Source organism: Lichenostomus cassidix, unplaced genomic scaffold (genome assembly GCF_008360975.1).
Source record: "Lichenostomus cassidix isolate B80296 unplaced genomic scaffold, HeHo_3.0 HiC_scaffold_34, whole genome shotgun sequence".
Lineage (NCBI taxonomy): Eukaryota > Metazoa > Chordata > Aves > Passeriformes > Meliphagidae > Lichenostomus > Lichenostomus cassidix.
The window spans coordinates 127,773-143,204 of record NW_028147431.1 but is presented as its reverse complement, the minus strand read 5'-3'; the positions used below and the strand labels follow the sequence as shown (position 1 = coordinate 143,204).

The 15,432-nt window shown below is 52.9% G+C and overlaps 1 protein-coding gene and 1 long non-coding RNA gene across 2 annotated transcripts in view; both read left to right on the top strand.

Annotated features, from left to right (window-relative positions):
* The first annotated feature begins 2,347 nt into the window (after positions 1 to 2,347).
* Positions 2,348 to 8,070, top strand: LOC146423032 (uncharacterized). Its single transcript, XR_014847644.1, has 4 exons — positions 2,348 to 2,393; positions 3,806 to 3,845; positions 6,482 to 6,557; positions 7,958 to 8,070. It is a non-coding gene; the product is annotated as an uncharacterized LOC146423032 (long non-coding RNA).
* A 1,147-nt stretch (positions 8,071 to 9,217) lies between these two features.
* The window catches only part of LOC146423031 (aurora kinase B-like), a 6,750-nt gene continuing 535 nt past the window's right edge, over positions 9,218 to 15,432 (top strand). Inside the window, exons 1-3 of the mRNA XM_085045054.1 lie at positions 9,218 to 9,237; positions 9,789 to 10,004; positions 13,268 to 13,448. Coding sequence (XP_084901180.1) covers positions 9,218 to 9,237; positions 9,789 to 10,004; positions 13,268 to 13,448 — 417 coding nt within the window. The remainder of the gene's footprint in view (positions 9,238 to 9,788; positions 10,005 to 13,267; positions 13,449 to 15,432) is intronic.

The following is a 15,432-nucleotide window of genomic DNA, read 5'->3' as shown; positions in this document are numbered from 1 at the left end:
TACTGGGCTGTACTGGGCTGTGCTGGGTTAGACTGGGGGATACTGGGCTGTGCTGGGCTGTGCTGCTTTATACTGGGCTGTGCTGGTTTATACTGGGCTGTACTGGGTTGTACCGGGGATACTGGGATTGTACTGGGGGATACTGGGATTGTACTGGGTTAGACTGGGTTATACTGGGTGATACTGGGATGTATTGGGTTATACTGGGGGATACTGGGATTGTACTGGGGATACTGGAATTGTACTGGGGGATACGGGGCTGTACTGGGCTGTACTGGGTTATACTGGGCTGTACTGGGTTATACTGGGGGATACTGGGATGTACTGGGGGATACTGGGATTGTACGGGGGCATACTGGGCTGTACTGGTTTATACTGGGCTGTACTGGGTCATACTGGGGATACTGGGATTGGACTGGGGGATACTGGGGTGTGCTGGGCTGTACTGGGTTAGACTGGGAGATACTGGCATTGTACTGGGGATACTGGGATTGTACTGGGGGATACTCGGGTTTAACTGGGCTGTACTGGGTTATACTGGGCTGTACTGGGGTTAGATTGAGGGATACTGGGATTGTACTGGGGGATACTGGGATTGTACTGGGTTGTACTGGAGTGTGCTGGGGGATACTGGGATTGTACTGGGGGATACTGGGCTGTACTGGGTTGTATTGGGAGATACTGGGCTGTGCTGGGTTATACTGGGCTGTACTGGGATATACAGGGTTATTCTGGGCTGTACTGGGTTATACTGGGGTTTACTGAGGGATACTGGGCTGTACTGGGTTATACTGGGATGTACTGGGCTATAGTGGGGGATACTGGGTGCGACTGGGTTATACTGGGAGATACTGGGCTGTGCTGGGTTAGACTGGGGTGTACTGGGTTATACTGGGATTTACTGAGGGATACTGGGCTGTGCTGGGTTATACTGGGATGTACTGGGGTGTACTGGGCTGTACTGGGTTATACTGGGGTGTACTGGGTTATACTGGGCTGTACTGGGATGTACTGGGCTGTACTGGGTTATACTGGGCTGTACTGGTTTATGCTGGGCTGTACTGGGATATACAGGGTTAGACTGGGCTGTACTGGGTTATACTGGGATGTACTGGGCTGTGCTGGGCTATTGTGGGAGATACTGGGTTAGACTGGGTTATACTGGGAGATACTGGGGTTGTACTGGGCTGTACTGGGCTGTACTGGGATGTACTGGGCTATAATGGGGGATGCTGGGTTAAACTGGGTTGTAATGGGTTATACTGGGAGATACTGGGATCGTACTGGGAGATACTGGGGTTGTTCTGGGTTAGACTGGGGTGTGCTGGGTTATACTGGGGTGTACTGGGCGAGACTGGGTTATACTGGGATGTACTGGGCTGTACTGGGCTATGCTGGGCTGTACTGGGTTGTATTTGGTTGCACTGGGCTGTACTGGTTTGTACTGGGCTGTACTGGTTTATACTGGACTGTTCCACACTAACTTACACTGCTCTGTGTGTCTGCACTGGTTTATTGTGGTCCATACTGGTCCATACTGGGCTGTGGCCATTTGTACCAGTTTATACTGGTCTATACTGGTGTGCATTGTCCTGAACTGGTCCATACTGGTCTGTACTGGTTCATACTGGTCTATACTGGTCTGTGGCCATTTGTACCAGTTTGTACTGGTCTATACTGGTCTGCACTGGTCCATACTGGTCTGTACTGGTCTATACTGGTCCATACTTGCCTCCACCGGTTCGTACTGGTTTATACTGGTTCATACTGGTTTGCACAGGTCTGTATGTTCCTTACTGGTCTGCACTGACTTGCACTGGTCTGTACTGGTCTGTACTCACCCATACTGGTCCGTACTGGTCAGACTGGTCTGTACTGGTCTGCACTAGCCCATACTGGTCCATACTGGTCTGTACTGTCCTACACTCACCCATACTGGTCCACACTGCTCATACTGGCCTGCACTGGTCTGTACTGGTCCGTACTGGTCTGTACTGGTCTATACTGGTCCATACTGACCCCCCGCGCCCCCCCCGCTCTCTGATTGGCTGCCTCCCCTCTTAGCCCCGCCCCTGTTGCCGGGCGGATCGGCCTGGCACAAGATGGCCGCCGCCCCCACGTGACCGCGCGCAGCCCGCGCTGATTGGCCAACCGCCGCCACACCCGCCCCTCACCGCCACCAATCAGCCCCGAGCCTCGCCCCGGGGGGGCGGGGCGACAGGCGGAGGGGGCGGGGATTCAGGGGCCGGCGACCAATGGGAGAGCTGCGCGCGGAGAAGGGGCGGGGGCTCGCAGGGCGCGGACCAATGGGAGCGCGGCGCGCGCGGGCGGCGGCCAATGGGAGCGCGGGGGGGGAGATTTGAAGCTGAGGCGGCGACAGCGAACGGCCGCTGGTGAGGAGCGGAAATTGGGGGCGTTTTGGGGCGAATTTTGGGGGTCCTGGGTGGGATTTGGGGTTTCTGAAAAGGTTTCTGAGGGGAATTAGGGTGTCCCGAGAAGAATTGAGGGGATTTTGGGGGAATTTTGGGGTCCTGGGGGGGATTTTGGGGGGTCCTGAGGGGATTTCTGAGGGGAATCGGGGTGTCCCGAGAAGAATTGAGGGATTTTGGGGTCCTGAGGGGATTTTTGAGGGTTCCGGGGGGAATTTGGGGATCCTGAGGGAGTTTCTGAGGGGAATTGAGCAGTTCCAGGATAAATCTGGTGGTCCTGAGGGGATTTTTGAGAGTCCTGGGTGGGATTTGGGGGGTCCTGAGGGAGTTTCTGAGGGGAATCGTGAGGTCCTGAGGGGATTTTAGGAGTTTTTGGGGGTCCTGAGGGGATTTTTGAGGGTCCTGAGGGGATTTCTGAGTGGAATCGGGGTGTCCCGAGAAGAATTGAGGCATTTTTGGGGGTCCTGGGGGATTTTTGGGGTTCCTGAGGGAGTTTCTGAGGGAATTTTGAGGGTCCTGAGGGGATTTTTGGGGGTCCCGGGGGGATTTGGGGGTCCTGAGGGGATTTCTGAGGGGAATTGGGGAGTCCCGAGAAGAATTGAGGGGTTTTTGGGGGTCCTGAGGGGGATTTTGAGGGTCCTGAGGGGATTTTTGAGGGTCCTGGGTGGGATTTGGGGGGTCCTGAGAGGATTTTTGTGGGGAATTGTGAGGTCCTGAGGGATTTTTGAGGGTCCTGATGGGATTTTGGGGGTCCTGAGGGGATTTCTGAGGAGAATTGGGGTGTCCCGAGAAGAATTGAGGGGAATTTTGAGGGTCCTGAGGGGGATTTTTGAGGGTCCTGGGTGGGATTTGGGGATCCTGAAAGGGTTTCTGAGGGAATTTTGGGGGTCCTGAGTGGATTTTTGGAGGTCCTGGGGGGATTTGAGGGTCCTGAGGGGATTTTTGAGGGGAATTGGGGTGTCGCGAGAAGAATTGAGGGAGTTTTGGGGTTCTGAGGGGGATTTTTGAGGGTCCTGAGTGGGATTTCGGGGTTCTGAGAGGATTTCTGAGGGGGATTGTGGTGTCCCGAGAAGAATTGAGGGGATTTTTGGGATCCTGAGGGGATTTTGGGGGGTCCTGGGTGGGATTTGGTGGGTCCTGAGAGGGTTTCTGAGGGACTTTTGGGGGTCCTGATTGGATTTTTTGGGGTCCTGAGTGGAATTTTGGGGTCCTGAGGGGATTTCTGAGGGGAATTGGGGTGTCCCGAGAAGAATTGAGGAGTTTTTGGGAGTCCTGAGGGGGATTTTGGGGGTTCTGAGGGGATTTTTGAGGGTCCTGGGTGGGATTTGGGGTCCCTGACCGTTTTTGGGGTCCCCCTGACCCCTGATTTTCCCCAGAATGGCACAGAAGGAGAACGTGGCTCCCAGCCTGGCCAAGGTAACTCCCCCTCCCAATTTTGGGGTTTCCCCTCCCCAATTTTTGGGTTTTCTCCCCAATTTGGAGTTCCCCATCCCCATTTTGGGGTTTTCTCCCCAGTTTGGGGTTCCCCTCCCAAATTTTGGGGTTCCCCTCCTCAATTTAGGGTTTCCCAATCCCCAGTTTGGGGTTTTCTCCCCAATTTGGGGTTCCCCATCCCAATTTTGGGGTTCCCCCTCCCCAATTTTGGGTTCCTTTCCCCAATTTAGGGGATCCCCTCCCTGATTTAGGGTTCCCTCTCCAAATTTTGGGGTTTTCTCTCCATTTTGGAGTCCCCCATCCCAATTTTGGGGTTCCCCTTCTCAATTTAGGGTTTCCCTTCCCAATTTTGGGGTTTTTTGGGGTTCTCTCCCCCATTTTGAGATTCCCTCCCCAATTTTGGGGTTCCTTTCCCCAATTTAGGGTTTCCTCTCCCCCATTTTGGGTTTTTTTGGGGTCTCCCCATCCCAATTTTGGGGTTCTCTCCCCCATTTTGGGGTTTTTAGGGTTCCCTCCCCAATTTTTGGGATCCTTTCTCTATTTTGGGGGTTTTTGGGGTTCCTTTCCCCAATTTTGGGGTTTTTTCGGTTCCTTTCCCCAATTTTGGGGTTCCCTTCCCTAATTTTGGGATTCCCTTCCCTAATTTTGGGTTCCCCATCCCAATTTAGGGTTTCCCCTCCCCAATTTTGGGTTCCTTTCCCCAATTTTGGGGTTTTTTGGGTTCCTTTCCCCAGTTTTTGGGTTCCTTTCCCCAGTTTTGGGGTTTTTTGGGTTCCTTTCCCCAGTTTTTGGGTTCATTTCCCCAATTTTGGGGTTTTTTGGGTTCCTTTCCCCAGTTTTGGGGTTTTTTGTGTTCCTTTCCCCAGTTTTTGGGTTCCTTTCCCCAGTTTTGGGGTTTTTGGGGTTCCCCATCCCAATTTTGGGGTTTCTCTCCCCAATTTAGGGTTTCCCCCTCCCCAATTTTGGGGTTCCCCATCCCAGTTTTGGGGTTCTCTCCCCAATTTTGGGATTCCCTTCCCTAATTTTGGGTTCCCCATCCCAATTTAGGGTTTCTCCTCCCCAATTTTGGGTTCCTTTCCCCAGTTTTGGGGTTTTTTTGGGTTCCTTTCCCCAGTTTTTAGGTTCCTTTCCCCAATTTGGGGGTTTTTGGGGTTCCCCATCCCAATTTTGGGGTTTCTCTCCCCAATTTTGAGGTTCCCTTCCCTAATTTTGGGTTCCCCATCCCAATGTAGGGTTTCTCCTTCCCAATTTTGGGTTCCTTTCCCCAATTTTGGGGTTTTTTGGGTTCCTTTCCCCAGTTTTTGGGTTCATTTCCCCAATTTTGGGGTTTTTGGGGTTCCTTTCCCCAATTTTGGGGTTCCTCTCCGCAATTTAGGGTTTCCCCCTCCCCAATTTTGGGGTTCCCCATCCCAGCTTTGGGGTTCTCTCCCCAATTTTGGTGTTTTTGGGGTTCCTTTCCCCAATTTTGGGTTCCTCTCCCCAGTTTTGGGGTTTTTGGGGTTCCTTTCCCAAATTTTGGGGTTTTTTTGGGGTTTCCCCATCCCAATTTTGGGGTTCTCTCCCCCATTTTGGGGTTTTTAGGGTTCCCTCCCCAATTTTTGGGATCCTTTCTCTATTTTGGGGGTTTTTGGGGTTCCTCTCCCCAGTTTTGGGTTCCTTTCCCCCATTTTGGGGTTTTTGGGGTTGCCTCCCCAATTTAGGGTTTCCTCTCCCCAATTTTGGGGTTTTTTGCAGTTCCCCATCCTAATTTTGGAGTTTTCTCCCCAATTTTGGAGTTTTCTCCCCAATTTTGGGGATCCCCTCCTCAATTTAGGGTTTCCCTCCCCAATTTTGGGGTTTCCTCCCAAATTTGGGATTTCCCCTCCCCAATTATGGGTTCCCCATCCCAATTTAGGGTTTCCCCTCCCCGTTTTTGGGATTCCCTTCCCTAATTTTGGGATTCCCTTCCCTAATTTTGGGTTCCCCATCCCAATTTAGGGTTTCCCCTCCCCAATTTTGGGTTCCTTTCCCCAATTTTGGGGTTTTTTGGGTTCCTTTCCCCAGTTTTTGGGTTCCTTTCCCCAATTTTGGGGTTTTTTGGGTTCCTTTCCCCAGTTTTTGGGTTCATTTCCCCAATTTTGGGGTTTTTTGGGTTCCTTTCCCCAGTTTTGGGGTTTTTTGGGTTCCTTTCCCCAGTTTTTGGGTTCCTTTCCCCAATTTGGGGGTTTTTGGGGTTCCTTTCCCCAATTTTGGGGTTCCTCTCCGCAATTTTGGGGTTCCCCCTCCGCAATTTTGGGGTTCCCCATCCCAGTTTTGGGGTTCTCTCCCCAATTTTGGTGGTTTTGGGGTTCCTTTCCCCAATTTTGGGATTCTCTCCCCAGTTTTTGGGTTCCCCTCCCCCTGTTTTGGGGTTTTTGGGGTTTCCCCATTCCAGTTTTGGGGTTCTCTCCCCAGTTTTGGGGTTTTTGGGGTTCCCTATCCCAATTTTGGAGTTCCCTCCCCCAATTTAGGGTTTCTCCTCCCCAATTTAGGGTTTTTTTGGGGTTCCTTTCCCCAATTTTGGGGTTTTTTTGGGGTTCCTTTCCCCAATTTTGGGTTTTTTTGGGGTTCTCTCCCCAATTTTGGGGTTCTCTCTGCAGCCTCTGGCTCCCCTCCCCCTCCGGGTTCCCCGCAAGGACCCCCAGAGCTCTGAGCCCCCCGGGAAAGGCCTGCCAGGTACTTGGGGGGATTTGGGGGGTTTTTGGGGGGAATTTTGGGGGATTTGGGAGGCATCTGGGGGTTGGGGATTTGGGGAGATTTTGGGGGCATTTGGTGGGGATTTTGGGAGATTTGGGGGAATTTGAGGGGTTTGGGAGGATTTGAGGGGTTTTGAGGGGATTTGGGGATTCTAGAGGGGATTTGGGTGGATTTGGGATTTTGGGGGAAATTTTGGGGAAATTTTGGGGGATTTTGTCCCAAGGAGGGAATTTGGGGGGTCTTGGGAGAGCCTTGTGGTGGTTTTTTGTGGGTCCTGGGGGATTGTATTCTAGGGGTGGATTTTGGGGGGATTTGGGGATTTCGGGTCCCAGTGAGGGATTTGGGGGTCATAGTGAATTTGGGGGATTTGAGGGATTTTGGGGTGGATTTTGGGGGGACTTGGGGATCCTTGAGGGGATTTTGGGGATTTGGGGGATGTCGGGGGTCATAGAGGGATTTGGAGGGGATTTTGGGGAATTTGAGGGGTTTGGGGGATTTGAGGGATTTGGGGGACTCTAGAGGGATTTTGGGGGGATTTGTGGGGAATTTTGGGGGATCCCGTATTGGGAGGCATTTGGAGGGTCCAGAGGGAGTTGGGGAGATTTTGGGGGATTTGGGGGTCCCAGTGAGGGAATTTGGGGATCTTGGGTGGATTTAGGGGATCCTGAGGGGATCTGGGGTGGATTTGGGGGGATTTTGGGGGAATTTGGAGTCCCAATGAGGGGATTTGGGGGGGTCATAGAAGGGATTTTGGGAAATTTTGGGGGGATTTGGGGTTTTTGCAGTTTTGGGCTGGTTTTGGGGTCCCAGGGCAGTTTTTGGGGTGTTTTGGGCAGTTTTTGGGGTCCCAGGTGTGTTTTTAGGCTGGTTTTAGGGCTGTTTTTAGGCTGGTTTGGGGGTGTTTTTAGGCAGTTTTGGGGTCCCAGGGCAGTTTTTGGGCTGGTTTTGGCAGTTTTTGGGGTGCTTTGGGCAGTTTTTGGAGTTTTTTGGCAGTTTTTTGGCAGTTTTGGGCAGCTTTTGGGCTGTTTTTAGGCAGTTTTTGGAGTTTTTTGGCAGTTTTTGGCTGGTTTAGGCAGTCTTTGGGGTCCCAGGCCTGGTTTTGGGCTGTTTCAGGCTGTTTTTGTCAGTTTTTGGGCTGGTTTGGGCAGTTTTTGGGCTGGTTTTGGTCTGGTTTTGGCAGTTTTTGGGGTGCTTTGGGCTGTTTTGGGGTCCCAGGGCAGTTTTTAGGCAGTTTTTGGGCTGTTTTTGTCAGTTTTGGGGTCCCAGGGCAGTTTTTGGGGTGCTTTGGGCAGTTTTGGTCAGTTTTTGGGGTGTTTTAGTCAGTTTTTGGGGTGTTTCAGTCAGTTTTTGGGGTGCTGACTCCCCGTTTTTGTCCCCAGGAGTTGGCCGAGTGCCACTGGAGCCACACATGGTGCCAGCCCCTCCCCCCGTGTGAGTCTGGGGACACTGGGGGGGGGGAGGGGACACTGAGGGGTCCTGGGTGACACTGGGGGGTCTTAGGGTGACACTGGGACCCCCTGGGTGACACTGGGGAGGGGGAGGTGACACTGGGGTGTCCCAGCAACCCCTGGGGTGACACTGGGGTGTCTTAGGGTGACATTGGGGTGGCACTGGAGGTCCCAACGTCCCCCTTTGAGTGACACTGGGGGGTCCTGGGGTGACACTGCAGGGTCCCCAAGGGTGACACTGGGGGGTCTTAGAGTGACATTGGGACCCCCTGGGTGACACAGAGTGGCACTGGGGTGACACTGGGGAGGGGGGGAGGTGACACTGGGGGTCCCAGGGACCTCTTGGGGTGACACTTGGGAGTCCTGGGGTGACACTGGGACCCCCCGGGGGTGGCACTGGGGGGTCTTAGGGTGACACTGGGGTGACGTTGGAGGTCCCAAAGTCCCTTTGAGTGACACTGGGGGGTCCTGGACACTCCCTGGGTGACACTGGGGGGTCTTACGGTGACATTGGGACCCCCTGGGTGACACAGAGTGGCACTGGGGTGACATGGGCGTGTCCCAAAGTCCCCCTGGGGTGACATTGCGGGGTCCTGGGGTGACACTGGGGGTCCCAAAGTCCACTTGAGTGACACTGGGAGGTCTTAGGGTGACACTGGGACCCCCTGGGTGACACTGGGGGGTGGCTCCTGGTCACTGCCAGGTGAGTCCCCAGGTTTGGAGTCCCCAGGGGTGTCCCCAGGTGTCCCAAGTGTCACCAAGTGTTATCCCAGGTGCTCCCAGGTGTCCCTCGATGTCCCCAGGTGTCACCCCAGCTGCTCTCAGATGTCCCCAAGTGTCCCCAGCAGCTCTCAGGTGTCCTCAGGTGTCCCCTCAGGTGTCCCCTGAGGTGTCACCCTAAGTGTCACACTCACGTCCAAGTGTCCTTCAGGAGTTTCCCCTGGTGTCCCCAAGTGTCCCCAGGTGTCCTCCCTGTGTCCAGCTGTCCTCAGGTGTTACCTCAGGTGTCCTCAGGTGCTCTCAGGTGTCCCCAAGTGTCCCCAGGTGTCCTACCTGTCCCCAGGTGTCCCCAGCTGTTACCCCAGGTGCTCTCAGCTGTCCCCAAGTGTCCCTAGCTGTCCCCAGGTGCTCCCAGATGTCACCCCAGGTGTTACTCCAGGTGTCCCCACGTATCCCCCGATGTTACCCTAGATGCTCTCAGGTGTCCCCAGGTGTCCCTAAGTGTCCCCAGGTGCTCTCAAGTGTCCCCAGGTGTCACCCCAGGTGTCCCTACCCGTCCCCAGGTGCTCTCAGGTGTCCCCAGGTGTTACCTCACCTGTCTCCAGCTGTTCTCAGGTGTCCCCAGGTGTCCCTACCTGTCCCCAGGTGTCACCCCAGCTACTCTCAGGTGTCCCCAGGTGTCCCCAGGTGTCCCCACCTGACCCAGGTGTCCCCCCAAGGTGTCCCTAGGTGTCCCTATCTGTCCCCAGGTGTCACCCCACCTGTCCCCAGGTGTCCCCACCTGACCCCAGGTGTCCCCAGGTGTTATCTCACCTGTCCCCAGGTGTCCCCAGGTGCTCTCAGGTGTCCCCAGGTATGTCCCCAGGTGTTATCCCACCTGTCCCCAGGTGTCCCCAGGTGCTCTCAGGTGTCCCCAGGTATGTCCCCAGGTGTTATCCCACCTGTCCCCAGGTGCTCTCAGGTGTCCCCAGGTGTCACCCCAGGTGTCCCTACCTGTCCCTACCTGTCCCCAGGTGTCCCCAGGTGTCCCCACCTGACCCAGGTGTTCTCTCTCTCTCTCTCCCAGCCGCACGTTCTCGCTGGAGGATTTCGAGATCGGTCGCCCGCTGGGCAAGGGCAAGTTCGGCAATGTCTACCTGGCCAGGGAGCGCAGCTCGGGCTTCCTGGTGGCTCTCAAGGTGCTCTTCAAGTCCCAGGTGGAGCAGGAGGGGGTGGAGCACCAGCTGAGGAGGGAGATCGAGATCCAGGCGCACCTCAGGTGAGGGAAAAACACACCTGGGGAGGGGAAAACACACCTGGGATACACCTGGGGATGGATAAACACACCTGGGGATGGATAAATACACCTGGGATACACCTGGGAGGGATAAACAAACCTGGGATACACCTGGGGAGGGATAAACACACCTGGGATACACCTGGAGAGAGATAAACACACCTGGGGATGGATAAACACACCTGGGATACACCTGGGATACACCTGGGGAGGAGAAAGCACACCTGGGATACACCTGGAGAGGGAAAAACTCACCTGGGATACACCTGGGGGGGAGAAAAATACACCTGGGAGGGGGTGGAGCACCAGCTGAGGAGGGAGATCGAGATCCAGGCGCAGCTCAGGTGAGGGATAAACACACCTGGGGAGGGGAAAACACACCTGGGATACACCTGGGGAGGGAAAACACACCTGGGATACACCTGGGGAGAGAAAAACGCACCTGAGATACACCTGGGGAGGGAAAACACACCTGGGGAGGGATAAATACACCTGGGATACATCTGGGATACACCTGAGATGCACCTGGGATGGATAAACACACCTGGGATACACCTGGGAGGGAAAAACACATCTGAGATACACCTGGAATAGATAAACACACCTGGGATACACCTGGGGAGGGGAAAACACATCTGGGGAGGGAAAACCACACCTGGGATACACCTGGAGAGAGAAAAACGCACCTGAGATACACCTGGGGAGAGATAAACACATCTGAGATACACCTGGAATAGATAAACACACCTGGGATACACCTGAGATACACCTGGGGATGGATAAATACACCTGAGATACACCTGGGAGGGGGTGGAGCACCAGCTGAGGAGGGAGATCGAGATCCAGGTGCACCTCAGGTACACCTGGGATACACCTGGGGAGGGAAAACACACCTGAGACACACCTGAGACACACCTGAAATACACCTGGGGAGGGAAAAACACACCTGGGGAGGGAAAAACACACCTGAGATACACCTGGGGAGGGAAAACACACCTGGGATTTACCTGGGAGGGTGGTTTTGGGGCTCCTGGGAAGATTTTGTGGTTCCTGGGGTGAATTTGGGGTCCCAAATTTGGGTTTGGGGTCTCATTTTGGGATCCTGGGAGGGATTTGGGGTCCCAAATTTGGGTTGGGGTCTCATTTTGGGGTCATTTGGGGGAAAATCTTGGGGGAATTTTGGATCCTGGGGGAGATTTTTGGGGACCCTGGGGTGATTTTGGGATCCCTGGAGCAATTTGGGGTCCCAAATTTGGGGTTGGGGTCTCATTTTGGGGATCCCTGGGATGATTTTGGGATCCCTGGGGTGAATTTGGGGTCCCAAATTCGGGTTTGGGGTCTCATTTTTGGGATTCCTGGGATGATTTTGGGGTCCCTGTGAGGAATTTGGGGTCCCAAATTGGGGTTGTTTGGGGAAAAATCTTGGGGGAATTTGGGATTTTTTGGGGTAATTTTTGATTCCTGAGTTGATTTTGGGATCCCTGGGATGAATTTGGGATCCCTGGGATGATTTTGGGGTCCAAATTTGGGTTTGGGGTCTCATTTTGGGGTCCCTGGGATGATTTTGGGATCCCTGGGGTGAATTTAGGGTCCCAATTTTGAGTTTGGGGTCTCATTTTGGGGTCTTTGGGATGATTTTGGAGTCCCTGGGCTGAATTTGGGGTTCCTGAGGAAGTTTTAGGATCCTTGGGGTGAATTTGGGGTCCCAAATTTGGGGTTGGGGTCTCATTTTTGGGATCCCTGGGATTATTTTGGGGTCCCTGTGAGGAATTTGGGGTCCCAATTTGGGGTGGTTTGGGGAAAAATCTTGGGGGAATTTGGGATTTTTTGGGGTAATTTTTGATTCCTGGGTTGACTTTGGGGTCCCTGGGGTGATTTTGGGGTCCCAAATTCGGGTTTGGGGTCTCATTTTGGGGTCATTTGGGGAAAAATCCTGGGGGAATTTGGGATTTTTTGGGGTAATTTTTGATTCCTGGGTTGATTTTGGGGTCCCAAATTCGGGTTTGGGGTCTCATTTTGGGGTCTTTGGGATGATTTTGGAGTCCCTGGGATGAGTTTGGGGTCCCTGTGAGGAATTTAGGGTCCCAAATTTGGGGTTGTTTGGGGAAAAATCTTGGGGGAATTTGGGATTTTTTGGAGTAATTTTTGATTCCTGAGTTGATTTTGGGGTCCCTGGGGTGAATTTGGGGTCCAATTTTGGGTTTGGGGTCTCATTTTTGGGGTCTTTGGGATGAATTTGGAGTCCCTGGGCTGAATTTGGGATTCCTGGGGAAGTTTTGGGATCCCTGGGAGTGATTTTGGGGTCCCAAATTAGGTTTGGGGTCTCATTTAGGGGTCATTCAGGGAAAAATCCTGGGGGAATTTGGGGTCCCAATTTGGAGTTTTGGGGTTCCTGGGGAGATTTTGGGGTCCTTGGGATGATTTTGGGGTCCCAATTTGGGTTTGGGGTCTCATTTTTGGGATCCCTGGGATGATTTTGGGATCCCTGTGAGGAATTTAGGGTCCCAAATTTGGGGTCATCTGGGGAAAAATCCTGGGGGAATTTGGGGAAAAGTCCTGCGGGAATTTGGGATTTTTTGGGGTAATTTTGGATTCCTGGGATGATTTTGGGATTCCTGAGGAAGTTTTGGGATCCCTGGAGTGATTTTGGGGTCCCAAATTAGGTTTGGGGTCTCATTTTTGGGGTCCCTGGGATGATTTTGGGGTCCCTGTGAGGAATTTGGGGTCCCAAATTTGGGGTTGTTTGGGGAAAAATCTTGGGGGAATTTGGGATTTTTTGGAGTAATTTTTGATTCCTGGGTTGATTTTGGGGTCCCAAATTCGGGTTTGGGGTCTCATTTTGGGGTCTTTCGGATGATTTTGGAGTCCCTGGGCTGAATTTGGGATTCCTGAGGAAGTTTTGGGATCCCTGGGAGGAATTTGGGGTCCCAAATTCGGGTTTGGGGTCTCATTTTGGGGTCTTTGGGATGATTTTGGGGTCCCTGGAGGAATTTGGGGTCCCAATTTGGGGTTGTCTGGGGAAAAATCTTGGGGGAATTTGGGATTTTTTGGGGTAATTTTTGATTCCTGGGTTGATTTTGGGATCCCTGGGGTGAATTTGGGATCCCTGGAGTGATTTTGGGGTCCCAAATTCGGGTTTGGGGTCTCATTTTTGGTATCCCTGGGCTGAATTTGGGATTCCTGAGGAAGTTTTGGGCTCCCTGGGATGATTTTGGGGTCCCAAATTTGGGGTTTTGGCTCCCCAGGCACCCCAACGTGCTGCGGCTCTACAACTATTTCCACGACCGACGGCGAGTTTTCCTCATCCTGGAATTTGCGCCCAGAGGAGAACTCTACAAGGAGCTGCAGCGCTGCCGGCGGCTGGACAGCACCAGGACGGCCACGGTGAGACCCCAAACCCCAAAAATCACCCCAAAAATGGACTCAGCGACCCCAAAAACCCCAAAATCGCCTCCAAAAATCCCAGAATCAGCCTAAAAACCACCCTGAAATCAGCTCAAAAACCAAGTCGGGGACCACAGAAACCCCAAAAGCATCCTAAAACCAGCCCTGAATCACCCCAAAAACCCCCAAATCACCCCAAAAATGGACTCAGCGACCCCAAAAACCCCAAAAATGAACTCAGGGACCTCGAAAAACCCCAAAATCATCTCAAAAATCACCCCAAAAATGAACTCGGGGACCTCTAAAACCCTCAAAATCGCCTCCAAAAACCCCAAAATCACCCTAAAAACCACCCTGAAATCATCCCAAAAACCCCCAAATCACCCCAGAAATGGACTTAGGGACCCCAAAAACCCCAAAAATGAACTCAGGGGCCTCAAAAACCCTCAAAATCGCCTCCAAAAACCCCAGAATCACCCAAAACCCACCCTGAAATCAGCCCAAAAACCAACTCGCGAACCCAAAAACCGACTCGGGGACCACAGAAACCCCAAAAGCATCCTAAAACCAGCCCTGAATCATCCCAAAAACCCCCAAATCACCCCAAAAATGGACTCAGCGACCCCAAAAACCCCAAAAATGGACTCGGGGACCCCAAAAACCTCAAAATCACCTCAAAAATCACCCCAAAAATGAACTCGGGGATGTCAAAAACCCTCAAAACTGCCCCCAAAAAACCCCAAAATCACCCTAAAAACCATCCCCGAATCACCCCAAAAACCCCCAAATCACCCCAAAAATGGACTTAGGGACCCCAAAAACCCCAAAAATGAACTCAGGGGCCTCAAAAACCCTCAAAATCGCCCCTAAACCCCAAAATCACCTAAAACCCACCCTGAAATCAGCCCAAAAAAACCAACTTGGGAACCCAAAAAATCAACTTAGGGACCCCAAAAACCCCAAAATCACCCTAAAAACCACCCTGGAATCACCCCAAAAACCCCAAAAATGAACTCGGGGACCCCAAAAACCCCAAAATCGTCTCTAAAAACCCCAAAATCACCCCAAAAACCCATTTTGGGAACCCCCCAGGGTCAGTTTTTAACCCTTTTTCCCCCAGAGAGGAGCTGCTTCTCCCCAGAGCACCTGGGGAGGATTTTGGGGTTACCTGGGTGGGATTTGGGGGTTTTGGGACCCAAAGAATCCATTTTTGGGGTCCCCGAGTCCATTTTTGGGGTCCCCGAGTCCATTTTTGGGGTCCTTGATTCCTTTTTTGGGGTCCTTAACCCCAAATTTTGTCACCTGGAAGCACAAATCATTAGGGGAGTTTTGGGATCTCAGTGAGTTTTGGGGTCACCTGGTGGAATTTGGGGACACCTGGGTGGGTTTTCGGGGTTTTGGGACCCAAAGAATCCATTTTTGGGGTCCCCAAGTCTATTTTTGGGGTCCCCAGGTCAATTTTTGGGGTCCCTAACCCCAAATTTTGTCACCTGGAGGCACAAATCATTAGGGAAGTTTTGGGATCACCTGGGGAGAATTTTGGGGACACCTGGTGGAATTCAGGAACACCTGGGTGGGTTTTCGGGGTTTTGGGACCCCCGGAATCCATTTTTGGGGTCCCCGAGTCGATTTTTGGGTCCCCAGGGTGGTTTTGGGGACCCCTTGTGAGGTTTTTGGGGTGTCCTGAGTCCCTCAAATAATCCTCTCCAGGTGTTCCATGTCATCCACACCTGGGGGATTTGGGGTCACCTGGTGGGATTAGGGGACACCTGGGTGGGATTTGGGGTTTTTGGGACCCAAGGAATCCATTTTTGGGGTTCCCAGGTCGATTTTTGGGGTCCTCGAGTCCTTTTTTGGGGTCCCTAACCCCAAATTTTGTCACCTGCTGGAGGCACAAATCATTAGGGGAGTTTTGGGATCTCAGTGAGTTTTGGGGTCACCTGGGGGGAATTTGGGGACACTTTGGTGGGATTTGGGGGTTTTGGGACCCAAGGAATCCATTTTTGGGGTCCCCAAGTCCATTTTT